Source organism: Hylaeus anthracinus, unplaced genomic scaffold, assembly GCF_026225885.1.
Source record: "Hylaeus anthracinus isolate JK02 unplaced genomic scaffold, UHH_iyHylAnth1.0_haploid 12002, whole genome shotgun sequence".
NCBI lineage: Eukaryota > Metazoa > Arthropoda > Insecta > Hymenoptera > Colletidae > Hylaeus > Hylaeus anthracinus.
Window position 1 is genome coordinate 8,408,672 of NW_026534349.1, and position 16,614 is coordinate 8,425,285.

A 16,614-nucleotide genomic window follows, 5' to 3' on the forward strand; every position below is an offset into this window, starting at 1 on the left:
GAGTCGAGTTCTCTCCGTTAGCGACAATTCCAACGGGAAAGTGTCTCGTCGCGTTGTCCAACACGCCTAGAGAGAAAACTTTGTCGTGTCCCGTTTCCAGCGATCACCTTTATTCGTCGTCCTTCGGCAACGCGACATTGTCGGGGATCGCGTGTTACGCAACAAACGTTGAGAATTAAAGGGAATAATGAATGAGAGAAAGGAAACTGCGCGACCACGATCTATGCGAGTAATCGTACGTGTCGAACGTGCTAGGGATCGTATTACACGCTACCAGCGAGATGGGGAATACCGTATTACGCGAGAATTCAGTGTTAAGCGGTCCATACACTCGGAGGGCTATTGGAGGTTAACTGGTCTCGTTCGCGACAAAAACAGTCGATCAAATCTGCGGTGAAACCTCCGGCAAACCTCGATCGTGTATGAACCGTTCAGAGGCCCATTAGTAAGAAACGCGGATTTCCTACAACATTTCCACTCGTTAACTTCTTGCTGAGAGCTTGATCGTGCCGATCGTTTAGAATTTTTATTTTTATTTTTATTTTTGCCCGAGGCGTATCCTGAGCTTCGCGGATGTTTGGTTTCTCATCGAAGCGAACGTTCCACTTTAACCTTCGATGGTAAGAGAGGTCTTTGGTGTACGGCACGAGAAGAGAATGCAGCTGACGGTGCGTCCAGAAAATCTCGACAGAGGTCACGACACGACGGTTGAAACCAAGGATTGGAAGGCATAATTATGTTTCGAAGCAGCGAGCAATCGGGAGCTGGTGAAATTTCAATGGAGACACGTTTCGACTTAATTCTTCAAGGTGAACGCGATTTAAAAAAAAAAAACAAAAACTAGAGCTGCACGGAGGAAGTGTCGACAACCTACTAATGCGTTTTAGCTTGTATCGATTTCTCTTTTCAGTTATTCAACGTTTAGCGTTAGTTCGTAGCATTGCCAACTGTAGAAAATCTTCGAATATTAAAAGTGAGCAAAAGGTGGGGAGAATTTTGAGCAAACCTAATGGCAGAGAGTTAACAACGACCGCTGCGAGGCGCGCTTTCGCGGAACCTTTCACGGTGCGGTGAATTCGCGATAGGTTTCGTCCGTTGGACGAGCGATTCCCACGGGCGAGCATGGCGTGTCGCAAACGGCGTCTCGGCGTTGGACACGCACGATACGTCTCTTATTTTGCTCGCGTATCAGGTCATCGAGAGGCGGATGCTTTATTTATATACGCCGCGCCGAGACGGCTGGGCAAACAACACTGACCTCGAGACACAAGCACGAGTGACGTCGGGCATCGAGTTTTCTTTTTCACGCGAAGCGAACACCATCGGTCGATTCATGCGTTACGTGCATTCCAGACGCACGCTTAATGTCGTAAGTCCTCGAAGGAAACGTTCACCAAAGAGATCGTAGCACTAACACGAACGTCCGATTCGGACTAGCCGAAAACACTGGTCGAACCGACGCACTGAGCATATATCCCTCGATGCACCGAAACGTCCCTCTAAGCTTTGAGGTTATCCTACACCTTGCATAGAACCGGAGATACGCGCCGTGAAATGATTACGAACAAAGAAAGGTTACGGAGAGTGTATCGTTTGGTTCTCGTTTGTTTGTCAATTTGGAAGGACTTACGTTCGGCGAGCCTTCACCGCCCAATCCATATCTCGCACGACGTATCCGGTGAACGTGTCACGATGCCTCTCGTGTTTGCTTGCGTGGTGTCTGCTTCCGTGGCTCGGTGGTAATCAACAAAATATTGCACACTCCGCGCACGCACAACAGCACACAGCGTTTCTCTTTCTTCTTTTTGGCCGTGTTTCACCACTGGTCCGAACCGCTGCGCGACGAGCAGCTTGCACTACGCGCACGAAACATAGGACTTTTCATCCGGGTCTCGTCCGTCCACGGGGAAGACGGCAGAGAGGGGGAGGGGGGAGGGGGAGAGAGAGAACCAGGAAGAAACGAGGCGAGGCGAACGAAAAACCCACGCCGAATCGACGCACAAGGGGCCAACGAGCGCACACGATCTATGACACAAACCCTACGACGATTCGACGAAGACTGAGTTCGTGAACGCTCGGCGACTGCGACGCGCATGGAGCGCCGCCCAGCGGCGGAGTGGGGAGGAGGGAGAAAAAGGCGGTGGGTTCAGTCGCGTACCGACCGCTCCGAGCGCCCCGAGAACCGACGACGTATACACCGAACAGTGGCGTACGCTAGGAAATTCGAAGTCTACGCAGCTGTCGGAAGTATGCAAATTAAAAAACCATCAACGTCTGAATGCCGCGGAATCCGTTACGAGAACGATGCGTATTCACGAGTTACGCGTGCATACGTGTAGGTGGTTAAAACAATAAAAACGGTACAAGTATGGAATGTTGTGAAACAAAATGCGAGGTGTCCTTTCCTTCTGCGTGACAGTCCCAGTGCACGCTAGCGGCTCGTATCGCTTTCCACATTCTTGCAACTCTTATCTATCCTTCAGTTCTGGGAGATTCCTCGCAACGTTTAGACGATACTTTTGTGAAAAATATTTCCACTGTGCACGCTCAAAATGCGTTACCAGGGGATCACGAACGATGGTGAATCTTGTCCACGAGTTCCTACGCCGATGCCTAAGCCTACCCACCGCTGAAACGTTTACCCGGGGGGACTGTGCAAGGAAGAAAGACACGGTATATACAAAAGAGGAAGAGAGAGCAGTAGTTGCAGGGATACGAGGGTTCTCCCTCGTGCAGTGGGGTTTCGCTCCCTGAACCCAGGCGGACGGATGTCGAATTAACCCCAGAAAAATGTGTACGTGTCCGCGTGCTATCGACGCACGAGAGAACCACCGTCAAGTACCGCACAATTTGCCAACCGATTTTATTCTAAAAAAATTACCGATGACTCTTCGGCGTGGCCATGTATACATACGCGACACGAAACAATACAGTCTCGATTGTTTTTTCTATCCAACAAATAAACGAAAAAGAAACATTTTATGCGCATAGTCGGACCGGTTTGTAACGATACTTTGTTACGGATCATCTTAGAACAAAAGACGAGCATCTGCGTTTCATCGAAAAGATAGATTTTTGCAATGATCGACCGTCTTGTTCGAAATATCGATAACAGAGATTCGATAAAGATACCAGCGTTCAGAGGCTTTCGCGCAGCACGAAGGATGGATCCTTGCTAACCTTCCCTCTTGGATCTGATATTAAGCACACGCATACGCACACTAGGGTATCGCGCATCCCTCCCATACCAGCTGTTCCGATGTTGAGTCAGCCTGACGAGTGTGTGTGTCTGGTGCCCACCATTTTAGGCAGTGAAATTCAGCAGAATCCTCTTCTCCATTTTGTTACGATACCATTTTAACCATTCCTGCTTGAACAATTCTGTAAAGCTTGAAGTTTTATTTATAACTCAACGAGAAAAAGAATGTCCACTCGCATTCATTTCCTTTTGAATCCTCCGTTGCTAGAAACCACGTATCGTCAGGTTTCTCCTGTGGACTCAAGACACGACACGTTGCGTTTGCCTTCGGCGAGCACGACGTAATAATACGTCATAGAGCCACGGCGCGCATTTCTCTCCCTTTCTCCAGACGAGACTCTTACCTGACGCGACGGAAGGGAGAAGACGGAAAGGAGAAGCGGCCTGGCAAGCTCGGTTTCTATGGAATAAAAGTCCGAGCACGCGGATTCCGGCGAACGGACAGACGTTCCCCACACGGTGGTAGAACGGACGCGCGAGGATCGACGAGAGAGGTTCAAGGCCAGACGTGGCGAGAAGGGCCTTTTTTCGGGACCCAAGGTACCAGGTAAAAGGAAGTCGGACACCCGGAGGACCAAACGGAATGACAAACGCCTGCTGGACGGTGAAGGGAAAGGTGAAAGGAGCGTCGGGGACGGGGACGGGGAGAGGGTCACCATAGAACAGAATTCAGGTGTGCCTAACCACGAGATTGATATCGACGGTCTATCTTCGTGGAAACATCGTCGGTAGCGGTGCCGCACCCAGAAAGGAATGAATAAAGACGTCCATTTTTTAACAATTACGAGTTTCATTTCAATGTTATTTCACGCGAGACTTGCAACAGTCAAAAGCATCCTTTGCAGGGAATAACGAAACGATAACGATCGTGACCACGGAAAAACCTCGCTCCGTTCCGATCGCACCTCATCTACTTTTCCACTTATCCCTTCCTCTTTGTCGTCGAAATCCGAGAACGCGACACTCGAATAACAAATTGGAAATTTCGCATTCTGAAACCAAAGTCTGAAACAACGAAGAAAGCGATCGAAGCCGATGGGACGATGGTAAACGAATTCCTCGAATTCGAATGGGTGTCGAAGCGGCACAAAAGCTCGCGAGTAATCCGAAACGAAAACGAAAAGTGTTGCGCGAACGATCGACTCTCGCTCGACGATGAATTAAACGTCGATTCGTTCAAGGTTACCGAACACGAGAGAGGAATGATAAAATCGCAATACATACCGCGAGCCACTGCGCGCGTTCGAAATCAGAACGGCGACGAGAAGGGCGAATAGAAACGAAAACTTTATGACATTTTAATCCCGAGCCCATTGAGATGAGCGAGATAATTACGGCGTAATATCGTGCAAAATAATAGCATCAAAAGCACGGGATAATTAAATTCCCCTCGAAACTCGAGTACCGTAATCGGCTGCCACGGATACTGCGGGACGTTTCGAGTGGGTTTTCGCTCGCGCACAGTGCATCCCCTTTAAACTTTTGTCGAACGAGGTACGCGCGTAACATCGTGAATTGTATAGAAATTTCACGGAATAACCGAGCAAAATTTTCGAGGTCAACGACGAATTTGACGCGAACGCCTGTCGCGTATTATGCATGTATACTGCAAGGTCCACGGTCAATTGTTCTACATTCCGAAGAGGTGGGAAGGAGCTTAGGGACTTGCATGAAAATTCGTGCATAAACGTACCGAATCGATACAAGAATTAACACTAAAACGTACATTCATAAATAATGTCCGTTGTGGATAACAAATTGATCATGTTTTCTGACACACAGGTTTTAATAATTGACTGATTTTAAGAAGAAGTTTCAAGTACACGATCCATATTCGAGACGTTTGAAAACTTCGGTTTCGATAATCGAGGTAGCACTGCATTTGATCCGGTAATACGTGGTTTCCGAAGAGGCAAAGGGCTGTCGGAAGCAGGCGAATCAAAAGCACCGTGCACGAGGCGACGAACTTCCATGCTTGGAAAGTTTCTTTGGAACGAAGAACAAAGGGAATTCGCAATATGGTCTCGAAGAAATAAGAAAGGGAAAAGGAATGGGCGGTTTTATAAGAAGGAACAGGTCGCCACGGGTTTGAGAGCGGCGGCGGTCCTCTCTAAGTATAACTTTTGGAAATTTCACCTCGAAAACTCGTCGCGTCGTCCGTGAGCCCCTTTGATCGTTCATCGAGTTCGACGCCGTAGCGACGCCGAGCACCGGACGGGGAATGCAACGGCAGGTCGGAGCCGCGGAATTTCGAAGCGAGAGTAGATTGCCGGAACGAGCGGCTCGCCAGAAGAAAAAGGCGAACACGCCGGAGAAGGAAGAAGAGGAAGGTCATCCGTGGAACTTCGTTGCCAACTCGAGCGACACGCCGGCACATTGTATGCAGATTGTGCAAGACTCTAATTACGAATAGACGAGCCGTTCTAACCCTTCAGTTTCATCCGATGTCCTCCGCGTACTTTGGAAAACAACCCATGAAAAGGAGGCGGGTTGATAAGGGTCATCTTTCGCTCATCATACGCTCGAAACAAGTTTCGAATTCCGACAATTTTTCAATGTCGTTGTATACTTGAAGGTATGTGTTTTTTTAATATAAGATTTACGTGATAAATAATATAGTAGGCCGTAGAAATAATAGTCCAAAAATAGAGGGTCTTGGCTTTTTCCTACATCTCTGTAACTGTAAGATTACTTTCGATTATTGTTTCTTTCTAACCTCCTTTCTTTCTTTGATAACCTCTATTCGACTTAATCTTGCATTCGGTGTTGTATTTGCTATTGATTATATGGAATTAAAACTAATGACAAGAGTGTTTATGTTCGTTTATGTACATAATGCTTACGTATTTATTTTATTTTTCCCATGAAATATGCGCTCACGTTTAAAATATTTTTTTTTCTTATTTTTTGTAATGAGGTATGCTAATGACAGAAATGTATATCGCATCAAGGGTGAAAAATGGCCCTTATCAACACATCTCTTTTAGACACTTTTACGATAAAAGCTGCTCGTATGCTATGCTATTATTACGTCAATCAAGTCTATTTACAATCCAGAGGACGATTTATCTGATTTTCGTTGGAGGATGCCCAGAAAAATGAAGGCTGCGTTCAAGGATTTAGCGACCATGAAGGGAACGCTATCGTAGAGACCCAAAATTTCCGAGATAAAGAGGATGTTTAACAATAACACCGCAAGTTCGTCTCACTAATCTCTCGATAATGCGAACGTAATCGGAGCTTCTAGTTATCCTATCGGAGGATTAACTGCATGGTATGCGATAAGGATTACGGGGTCTCTCCGATCGGTTACGAATTTCGAGAAAACGACTCCTCCGCCTGCCCGATACCCCGCCTCGCGATCCATCCTCGAAATTTAATGACGCAGCGGTTGCAAACCTGTTCGGGAGGAATTCGAGAGTTTCCTGCGGGCCAACGCCGAACCGATCGCTCACCGTGCGTCACGGAAACCGTTTCGTCCGAAAACGATGATTCGGGTCACCTGCGATATCGCGATTTCTATCGACATCTTCCACGATTTCGATGCACGCGCGTAATTACCGTGGCAATCGAGCGATGGGAGCCGCTTTCCCACCGGGGAAGACGAGCAGTCGTTCCATTTAGATCCCCGTTTATCCCTTCGAACGGAAGGTAAAAAAGGGCGCGACGTACCGTTAGAAAGCAGAGCTATGGTTGCCTCGTACCGAGACAGACACCGTCTATAGCGCTATACCCATAGCGCACCTTGTGGAAACCTTTCTCAGAGTGATCGAGACTTTAGAGACGCGAAGAAAATCGATTATGAAGGAGTGATGGCTCTTCAAAGTCTCAATCGTAACGATCGAAATTTACGTTCGATTCCTGCGAGGGCCCCGGGACAACAGCGTGGGCCTTCGAAACGCTCCGACGGTAGTTAGGTCTGGACGGAGACGGTTCTTCTCGGATGAACTTTGTTTCCACGTCAGCAAGGAGAGGAAGGACACGTGAGTCGGCCGGAATGACGGGTCTTTGTGCTCGGTCGGTCGGTCGGTCGAGTCCATCCAGTCCTCTCTCGACGATAGAAGCTGCCTCAGCCCGGGTCCAGGAGGAATGAGCAGAAGACGAAGAGAGAGAATGCGAGACGCCGGAGAGGAAGAGGGAGGTGAGGTCGCGGGGAAAGGGAGCCTCGGATGTGAAGTGAATGTTAGCTCGAAGGTCGGCTTTTGTCAGGCCCAGCCAGAGCAAACGAGAAGGAGCGAGGAGAGACGCGTTTCTCCGGCTCTCTTTTAGCCAGGCTCTTTCTCCGTTCCCTGGCTCCTCGCGAGACGACTAGTCCGCGATGCCAGCTACCTAGATCCATTTATACATCGCGGATCGTCAAGCCTGGTCGCGATAGATAGCGCGCTCACGGGACAATGACCACGAGAGACGTTTGAGGTGTGGTTGATGCGTGAGCACCTCGTTCAACGAGAAACGACACTTTGGAGCCCGCTGCTTCACCGCGTGGAAGCTTCGTTGACAAACATAAACACGATCAAAAAATTCGTAGAAAGTAAACATAAAAAAAAAAGAGAATAACGCAGTGAAGACACTCCGAATCCAATATCTCAGGGCTAGTTCAGGTCAGCGAAGAAAAGGTCCAGGATATTACCATCCGGATGAACGATACCGTTCTTGTGAAAGCTAATCCGAAGCGGCGCGATAAGAAATTATTGTACTAGATAAGATTCGTGAAAGGTCTATCCTTCCGAGACCCCAAGAAATTTTCGAGCCGACGAGATCTTTTCTGTCGTTGATTTACTTAAAAATTTACGACCGGTTGCACCCAAAGTCCTGCAAAGCTGCCACGATCGTCGCGATCCGAAAACAACACGCGCCGATTCCCCACGTCCTTCGCTAAGCGCATTCGACGCACGTAACACCGCCATACGGATTCATTAGCAAACGATAGAATCGTAAGCTTCGCTGATAAATAGCTCGTGGACGAGACAATGGCAGCAGCAAGGGGCACGAGCTGCGGTCGACGCCGATGCTCTTCGAACGGAGACCCGGCGATGGATACGCACCGACTAGTCGGACGAAGATCGATGCTCGTCCAACGCGAACGAGTGAGAGGGCACGGTCGAGGACGAGGTGCATCCAAGTTCGTGCGTGCAAGTACGCGCGGGAAACGGAGATAAACGGCGAAGGGAGGAGGAGGAGGAGGTCGGCATTGACCATACCGAGAGCGCAGCACGAGACGTGCACACTCGAGAGTGCATACCCCGGGGCCGTGCACGCGTGCGAAAGGGGTGCGAGAGCATGGTGCAACGGTGCATCGCTGCAACGAAAATCTTTGCCGTGGCTGTCTCGACGTATTAATTATTGTCGCGTGTCGCATGTACCGGAGGATGCTCGAGCTGCATGCATCGTGGAGAAGCTACGCGTGCACGAAACCCCGGGTCTGCGCGGATTCAGCAGAATGTAGCAGAGCTTAGCAGGTTTGGTAGAAGCAAAGGGGGACGCGGTCGATAGGAGGTGCCGATTTCGATAAAACGAGCGTACTAGACCTACGAGAAGTTGAATTACGTTATCTATTAATCTATTAATGCTAAACCTACAGAAATTATTTAAAAGTATTTTTTTTCAAATTAAATGCAGAAATATTTTACGTGGAACCGAATTGAATAAAGTATGAAATAATTGCATATAATTCATATATTACGTATAAGAAATAGGTAGTAAAGAATGAAAACGGTCATTCGACCGATCGTGATAGATGTAGTGTTAATCGAATAACGTTGCTTCGTTGCACCTCGAATGGTAAAAATTAGATTTCCTCGGTTTTCGAGTCTACCGATGTTCCTCGAGTCATCGTGCCGAGACAACAAATTTTTCCAGATGCCATCGAGCGGAAAAGACGCGGGAAAGGTATCTCGAGGTATCGATCCTCGTTTATTGGACGAGAAAAAGACGATGGAAAAATGGAGGAAAAGTGGGGCAAGCCTGGACGGCTGGTTTGCCGAGAAGCGTCAGGCTTTTCATCGGGGCGAGGTCGCGAAAAGGAGGAAAAAGGAAGCGCGCGCACGGTGTCGACTCTTGGAATTGTTGTCGATTCTTGGGGATAGCAAAATCGCGAGACGAAGGATGCGAACGGAGAATACCAGGATAAAAAAGATGGGGGGTGAAAACAAGGGAACGAGCGAGAGCGAGCTGCATCGGGAGGATCGTTTTCCGTGGTGTTTCACCGAAGGCGACGGAGCCTCTAATTTTAATAATTGGATATAGCCTTATCCTCGTGCCAGGGGCGTATCTTCTAGCGGAACCGGTGTCTATATGCACGTACAGTCGCACCTGCCCTTTACCTTTCTTCGTCCCTTTCAGTTCCACTCACCTAGGTAGACGTTATACCTGCTCGAGGCACGAGTACAGTCCTCGCAAAAGCTTTCGGTAATCTTCGAGGATCAAGACTCGCAGGGCTCCCACAGAAAATGTTTGCAAAATGTTTTCTGACAACGTTGCTCCCCCTCCCCCCGGATCGCCGAGACCATTTAACGATATGCTTCGCATCGTACGCTAATTCCCACGGGAGGAGATCGACGCAAGAAAACTCAGATGGAAGGTCGGAGACCTCGATCCGAATCTCCAGATCTGGATTCAGGCTTCTTGAAACAAGGTGAACGTAAAACAAATCGGAGGTACCCGTAGGCGCATCGGTAATTCCATCCGAATAAAACGAGCTGCAACCACCGCCGCGAGAAGACAACTCGAGCGTACGTCTGCCATCGGCCACCAAGGTTAACGCGTTCTTTCGCGGTGTTTTTATTAAAAATCTTCCACGAGGAACGCGTCTCGAAGACAAGTCGACCGAACGAATTGTGACAGCGATGCGACAGTTGGTCGCAGACGCGCAGCCCATCGCGTGACTGCGGGCAATTGGAAAATTTCTCGATTGCGGATGCTAATTCTCGCGCTCTTCGTTTCGATAACGTACCTACTATTCCCGTTTCCTACCGGTGGATATGTGCCTCTGCGAGCAGAATGGAAGAGCGCTCGTTCCGGACACTCTTTCGGTTGAATCGATCCTCTCGCAGGTACAGAAAAGGTCGTCTTTCTCAGGGAAGAGATCGTTACCCATTGAGACAGCTTCAACGACCATCGACTTCCGTTTCAGGATTCGTATGGCGCGCTTTGTGTTGACCTCTTTGGAAAGAACGAGCGTGGTGCTGGCGTCGAAAAAAGAAAACGCAAAAATACTATTCGATCGTAAAGGGAACGTCTCCAATGGTTATTGTTTTTTAATGCGCGCAGCGTTCAGCTATTTTATTCGACGCGTAATCGATTGAATTCGGATTGAATTCGGATTGAATTCAGACCGTGTCATTGTTCGTTAAAACTCAAACTTTTTTCATATTCGACATTTTTTTCCTATTCTTCAGTATTTTTTGCGAATTTTTTTTTTGTAGTTTTCACTCTCTCAACATTAATATCAATATTCCTTGTGAGGTTAAGATTTTCTTTTATGTAACGAGGAAGTTTTATGCTTATCTCTATATAGAGTCTATACAGTACAGGCTTATCTCTTTTTCGCGTTTGTGTCATAATTTCTTCGTTGTGCATAAATTTAAATACGATAAAATTGACGGTAACTATTGCATTTTCTGGAAAGTGCACAGATTTAAAGCTAAGCAGTTCAAACTTTGTTCGATAATTCGTGAAACTGGCGGAGTTACGAGACGAAGGAGCACTGGTGGAGACCTTTGTCTCTCACTGACCCTCGAGGCATACCTGCTTATCAGCTCGTTGGGTTCAAAAAGGCACGGGATGGCTTTAAATCTTTTCAATATGTCGTATTGTTGTAGCCAGGGGCAAATTTTAGTTATTAGGGAATTCCGTTTCCTCGGGATGGCACGAAATACCTCTGAGACTATTACAGAAATAATTTAAAGTTTGAACTACGTATAAATAACATGTTTGAACAATCAGCTTGCACTGCCAATTTACCTAAACATCAAATTCAACCATTTGGCTTCGAAAACCTAACAACTTTTCATTTTAGTGCCAACGAGATAATTGTTCGTGGGTTGCTCTCCATAGTTACGTAGGAAGAAGAGAGAGAGAATAACGAACGTGGCCTCGGACGTTGTTAATTGGGAGCGACGTTATTAATTTCGCGTAAATCCGGTCGAATTAAGGACCTCCTGTGTCAAAATCACGAAGCGAAGGTTACCGAAGGATTCGTGGAGCGAACTCACGTTGCTGCCTTTGAATTTAATACGTGCTGTTTACAACGTCTCGTACAAAATTCGACGAAATCGTGAAAGAGTCCTCCTCTTGGAGCGCTCAAAGATAAAGAAACTATTTTGCTGTTGGTAGGTGTAAACGCGCGAGAGTGACAGTCGCTGGCGCTTTGCACCGGTGAAAAAGTGAAATCCTCGCTAATCTCGTAGTTGCATTCCCGCCGCTGCGGATGCAATTATGAATATTAACCTATCCGGTCGCCGTTGCAACGTTAATGAAGTTTTCTATTTACCGCGGTCTGGAAGGTGTGCGCTCTTTCTTCTTTCGAATCGTTAAGTCGCCGTGGAAACAAACGCCCGCGGAACGTTTAATTGCGGGATAAATTATTGACAAATATTTCAATTTATCCTCTCCATTGAATATTACTAAGCGATATCCCATTTCCTGTCTCCGATATAGAGGTATCGAGCTGAACCGGACATCGCAGTAGGATATCGGCAATTCGAGGATCGAGGTTTCTCCGAAACTGTCCACTTCCTTCGTCACTTCGAAGCGCAGAAGAACCGCAAAAGTCTTTCCGGCGTAGCTGGCGCACTTGATCCGCCGCGCGGTGGTTCTGGAAACGAGGTCGAACGCGCTGAGATAGAGAAGAGTTTTCGGGATGACTCTCTCGTCATCGACAGGAAGCGCAGCTGGTTCCTCGAGGGATTTGGCCAGCTGTTGATGGAAGGTTTAGGTATGTCGACCGTCGATCCACGGCCGTGAGAAAAGGACAAGCAGGGTCGGGCCGGGTCGGATCGGGACGGGCGGTCGAGTGACTCGCTTCGCGAAGCCGAGGCCGACGAGGAAGACCTTCGGGTACGTGGAACAGGCTCCTTCCTTTCATCGACGAGACTGCCAGCTTTCCAACGAGTCAGACGGGCACTGGAGACTGTCCTCGACGGGAAGCTAAGTACTTTTCACGAGTATCGCAAACGTTGCGTGGCCAACGACCATCTTGGTGAAAACGACGACGTCAATAAAGAAAAAAAATTCCGATAACGTTTGTCTTTGATTCTTAATATTCCATTATTATTTTTTTTTATAATTCGTCGCATCAACGCAGCTTGAAAAATGGGAAAACGTTAGATCTTCCCGATTTAGGTAAACGAGGAAGTCACGGTGCAACGACTTGACCTATTCTTTCCAAACTGTCTCCCTAGATTATTTCTATAGGAACATTCCAATCATCTCGTTTAAACGCGTTAATCTGCGCGATCTAGCAACAAAGTGCTCCAACGTACGTCGAAACGGGACCAGAGTTTTAAAGAAACACGTTTCATTGAGCGGCTAGCTTGAATAATTCCCATTCACGGTGCCTTCAGTTTCCCGTCCGTGCAGTTTCTATTTCGTCGGCCGTGATTTTGCCGACTTCTTTCAGCTACTCCTCTTTGTTCATTGCCTCGTCTCCCATACATCCATTTTGCGTTTGCCCATTCACGTACGAAGGAGCCGTTCGCTGCGCGAAAGAAGCGCGCAAAGAGATTCCTCGCGGTTCGCGAAACTGTCCGCTTCGTTTGCTCGGCTTCAATCTTCCGCCAGGACGTAAAATCGTTTGCCACCGATCGTACGCTAGGGAACCAACTATCTACGCGTAGTTTGGATATGGAAAAGTTCCAAAGTTCAGAGAAGCGGTGAATTTCGCTGTGCGAATCGCTGACATCGTATTTCGCGCAACAAGTTCGCGAGTTCCCAGGAATATGGTGCGGAGAAGAGGGACACAGACTAGAAAAGACGCGAACACAAGGTTCTTCTCCCTTTAAAAACCACGCGCAACGTGGAACGTCATACAAGATTCGTTTCATCCCACGTAGAATGGTATCTTTTTCCAACTGGATGAATCGCCGAACGAGCCAACAATTTATAGCGAGGGAGGGACCGCGAATAAACGAAAGGACCGGGACAGGACCCTTCGGTAGGACGCGAGAAAAACGTACATAGACGGGCCACGTTTTCCCCCATAAAAAAAAGGAGCCTTCGAACGAGGAAAGACGCAGCGGGCTACGGTGCAGGGTCAACGATAGATAAATGGCGTCGGAAAGCGCAAGAGAAGCGAGGCTGGAAAACGTGGCGGTCCATTGTTGCGCCCACGTACAGGCTCTTTTCAGGTTGATACCGCTGGTGCTAAGAGGAGGTAACGAGCGAAAAGACCCGAGCGGAGAGATCATCGAAACATCTGTCGAGGTTGGAAGAGGATCCGAAGAGGATCCGAACAGGACGCGAGCAACGACGACGCGGGGAAGGGCACCCACGCTGCAGAGTTTTTGGAGGACCACGACAACGGGAATAGAGGGATACCTGGTGCAGCTGCGATTTCGATAGGCTTTCTGGAAATCACGCTGCACCTTGTCCACACACGCGCTCGCATCACCGATCTTTCATTTCAACGGCATCGTCGTTCCTTTGATAAAAACGCAAACACCAGCCCTGTGAGAAAAGACGATTCCTCTGTCTGGGAAATGAAATTTACCAAAACGCGGGCCCTGGTTCGATGAGATTTTGAAAAAAATTAGAGAGAAACATAACTTCTTAGACGCAATGGTGAAATTTTATTAATTCTTACCAGATATTTGGAAGATGATGATGAAGAGCAAGTCTGGAACAATGTAACTGTGGGACATAAAAGTCTTGCTTTTCATTTTTATCGTTTCCTGTATCTTTCATTTGTTAATTTTTTAGTTAGTTTCTATCAATTCACGAATTTTTACCTCGATCTCTCCGGTTACGCGGCTTCCAAGCCCATTGCGACAACTTCGACAGGCTTACGCTGGCAGATTTTAATCGTGTACCGATCGAAGGTGTTTTCGAGTGTGCGTGTGGCAATTAGAAGGTGTCGAGTCATCGGGTGGACGTCCATCGAGGTTCGAGAGTCGCGCGACGCAGCGTTTGGAAAACGAAGTGGAGACCGCTCGGAACGGGACGCTCACCTTTAAAGTTCCCCGAGAAAAGTTCATCGAACCCGCGGGCCAGGCAGACGCATTAAAGACTAGCTTGCGCGGGTACAGCGCCAACGCCTTTGCACGTTCGAGGGCTCCGAGGTGAAAAAGCGCGTTAAGCGAAAGGGTCGGCGAAGTGTTATCGAAAAAAACACGGTGGTCTTTAACAAAGAGTTTCGTTCAGCCACAGAGGGCTGCGAGAGAAAACGAAGACCGACCCTCCTGTGCGTGCATCGAACGAGTGTCCCGCTCCTCGTTGACGAGGGAAAACGAAGAAAATAAGAAATTGGAAAACTCGCGCGGTGGTTAGCGGATGGAATAAATGAACTACAACTTTAACCCCTCGTAGACGAGTGTCTGTGGACGGCAATCATTTTCAACTCTTAAGACTCAAATGTATCATTTGGGGTTCGAGCATGTATCAGGTTGGTGTGAGAATAGTGTCTATTTTGAGATACTTGGAATTTAATAACGATGTAAGTACGACCCATATTCTTGGATGTGCTTACTGATTTCCTTAGATATCGTATTGTTCCGACAGTTGCCATTCAAGAACCGGCAATTATTTGAATAGTTAGAACAGTGACAAATTTTGTACAGTTCGAACGTTTCGAAATCTTTGTTAAATGAACCTGTTGTTGTTGTTCATTTTTACAAACAGCTACAGCTTTTACAGATACAGCTGTGTAGGCTACACTTTAAACTGATGCTTTCTTTTGACGCCTTCGTCTTGATATCTAGTGCAAGAACTGGATCATCTGTTCGAATAGAACAATGAAAGAAATAATTATTTATAATCGTTCTAATTATTACAACAGCTCGATTTACTCCGAAGATTGGAGACTCGGTGAGCTCGAAGCTCGGCCAAAGCGCGAAGGGAAAGCTCCGAGTTCGCGAGATGGGCTTTCGGCTGCAACCGCAAATGGCACTATCCGACAGACTGCGCCTGTTCGTACGCCGAACCGCACGGAAAACCGATTTCTCTGTAAACCGCAACAGGAAAGGACCACCGTTGGCAATAGTCGGCTCGGCAGCTGTGACCGTAGAAGAGCTCGCGTTCGATCGTTTGGAAGTTAATCTAGAGAGGTCTGAAAGTCCGAAGATCGAGAGATCGGTGGACTGGTACCGTGCGCCAGCTTCCCCATAGGTCCAGCCGCTTGTCAATCATAAACAGTTGCGGTAAAATATGAGGCGTTGTTTAACGAACAACTTGTTATGAGTTGAATGAAACCATCATCCTTTGTACGATCCTTTTTTCGCCCAACGACGCTCTCGGCAGGGACTAACCAGCGAGATTAGTACTTTTTGCATCTATGTAGCTTAGAAATAACAATTCTAGCAAACTCTAGAGGTTAAACTCTTTCTTCGTTTCTCGTTACAACGAATTACACATTTCTGGACGTCCTTTGATGTTTACGAATCCAGGATGATGGCTACACGACTCAGTCACGTTCCAAAATAATAGCGCGAGGTTTCCATCGTGATGAATTAAACGACGCCGTCTTGGATTTATCGTTCTGCCGCGACACGCTTTTTATTTAATTGCGCAGGCTCGCGCATCACGCGACAAATTGAACCGGTGCTCGAACACTTCGAAGACCAATCGCGTTCTTCCGTGTCACGTAATTTATAGTGTCATGAAATCCTCGGCGCAGTTATGCCACTCTTCGTAAGTTCAAACTGCAATGTTTTATCGCGTTCGCCTTCAAACGCGAATCAACGTCCAAAGCAATAAAGGTGTCACGAGTAAACAGGTATATTATGCTTTACTCTCAATGGGTTACGCTACTCATTGTCTCGAAGTTGAAATAAATTAACGACGAATGTTTCCATAAAGTTTTCCATTTCACTAAGAAAAGACACATCGATGAACAGTTAACGCCAAAGAAAACGGTGATAGAGATTAATATACGCGATTCAAAAATTACTTAACTCCTGCGTGTACATTTTCAAAAAATAATACAATACTCTTAACACTTTCATTGCCAGACTGATTCACATGGAAATGTCTACATGGCTAATATTTTGTCTCGAGACAATTGGATAATATAGAATCTAATATTTGTCGTAAAAAGAATGGATAAAGAGCTCACGAACAAAGATCGCCGCCTCTCAGTCGCCTCTCGAGTGCAAAGCGCACCCTGTAACAATTAATTTCCGTTCTTGCACGTTCGCGCTCGG

General features: G+C 47.4%; 1 protein-coding gene across 4 annotated transcripts in view; it reads right to left on the reverse strand.

Annotated features, from left to right (window-relative positions):
• Positions 1 to 16,614, reverse strand: part of LOC128891638 (protein gustavus) — a 103,590-nt gene that overhangs the window by 41,019 nt on the left and 45,957 nt on the right. Inside the window, exon 1 of one of the 4 annotated variants that reach the window (XM_054151285.1) lies at positions 1,631 to 2,226. The exons of 2 other annotated variants lie outside the window; for them this stretch is intronic. In XM_054151285.1, coding sequence (XP_054007260.1) covers positions 1,631 to 1,659 — 29 coding nt within the window. In that variant the 5' untranslated portion in view covers positions 1,660 to 2,226. Of the gene's footprint in view, positions 1 to 1,630; positions 2,227 to 16,614 lie in introns of those variants that run through there. One more of the 4 variants, XM_054151286.1, reaches the window with a different exon arrangement.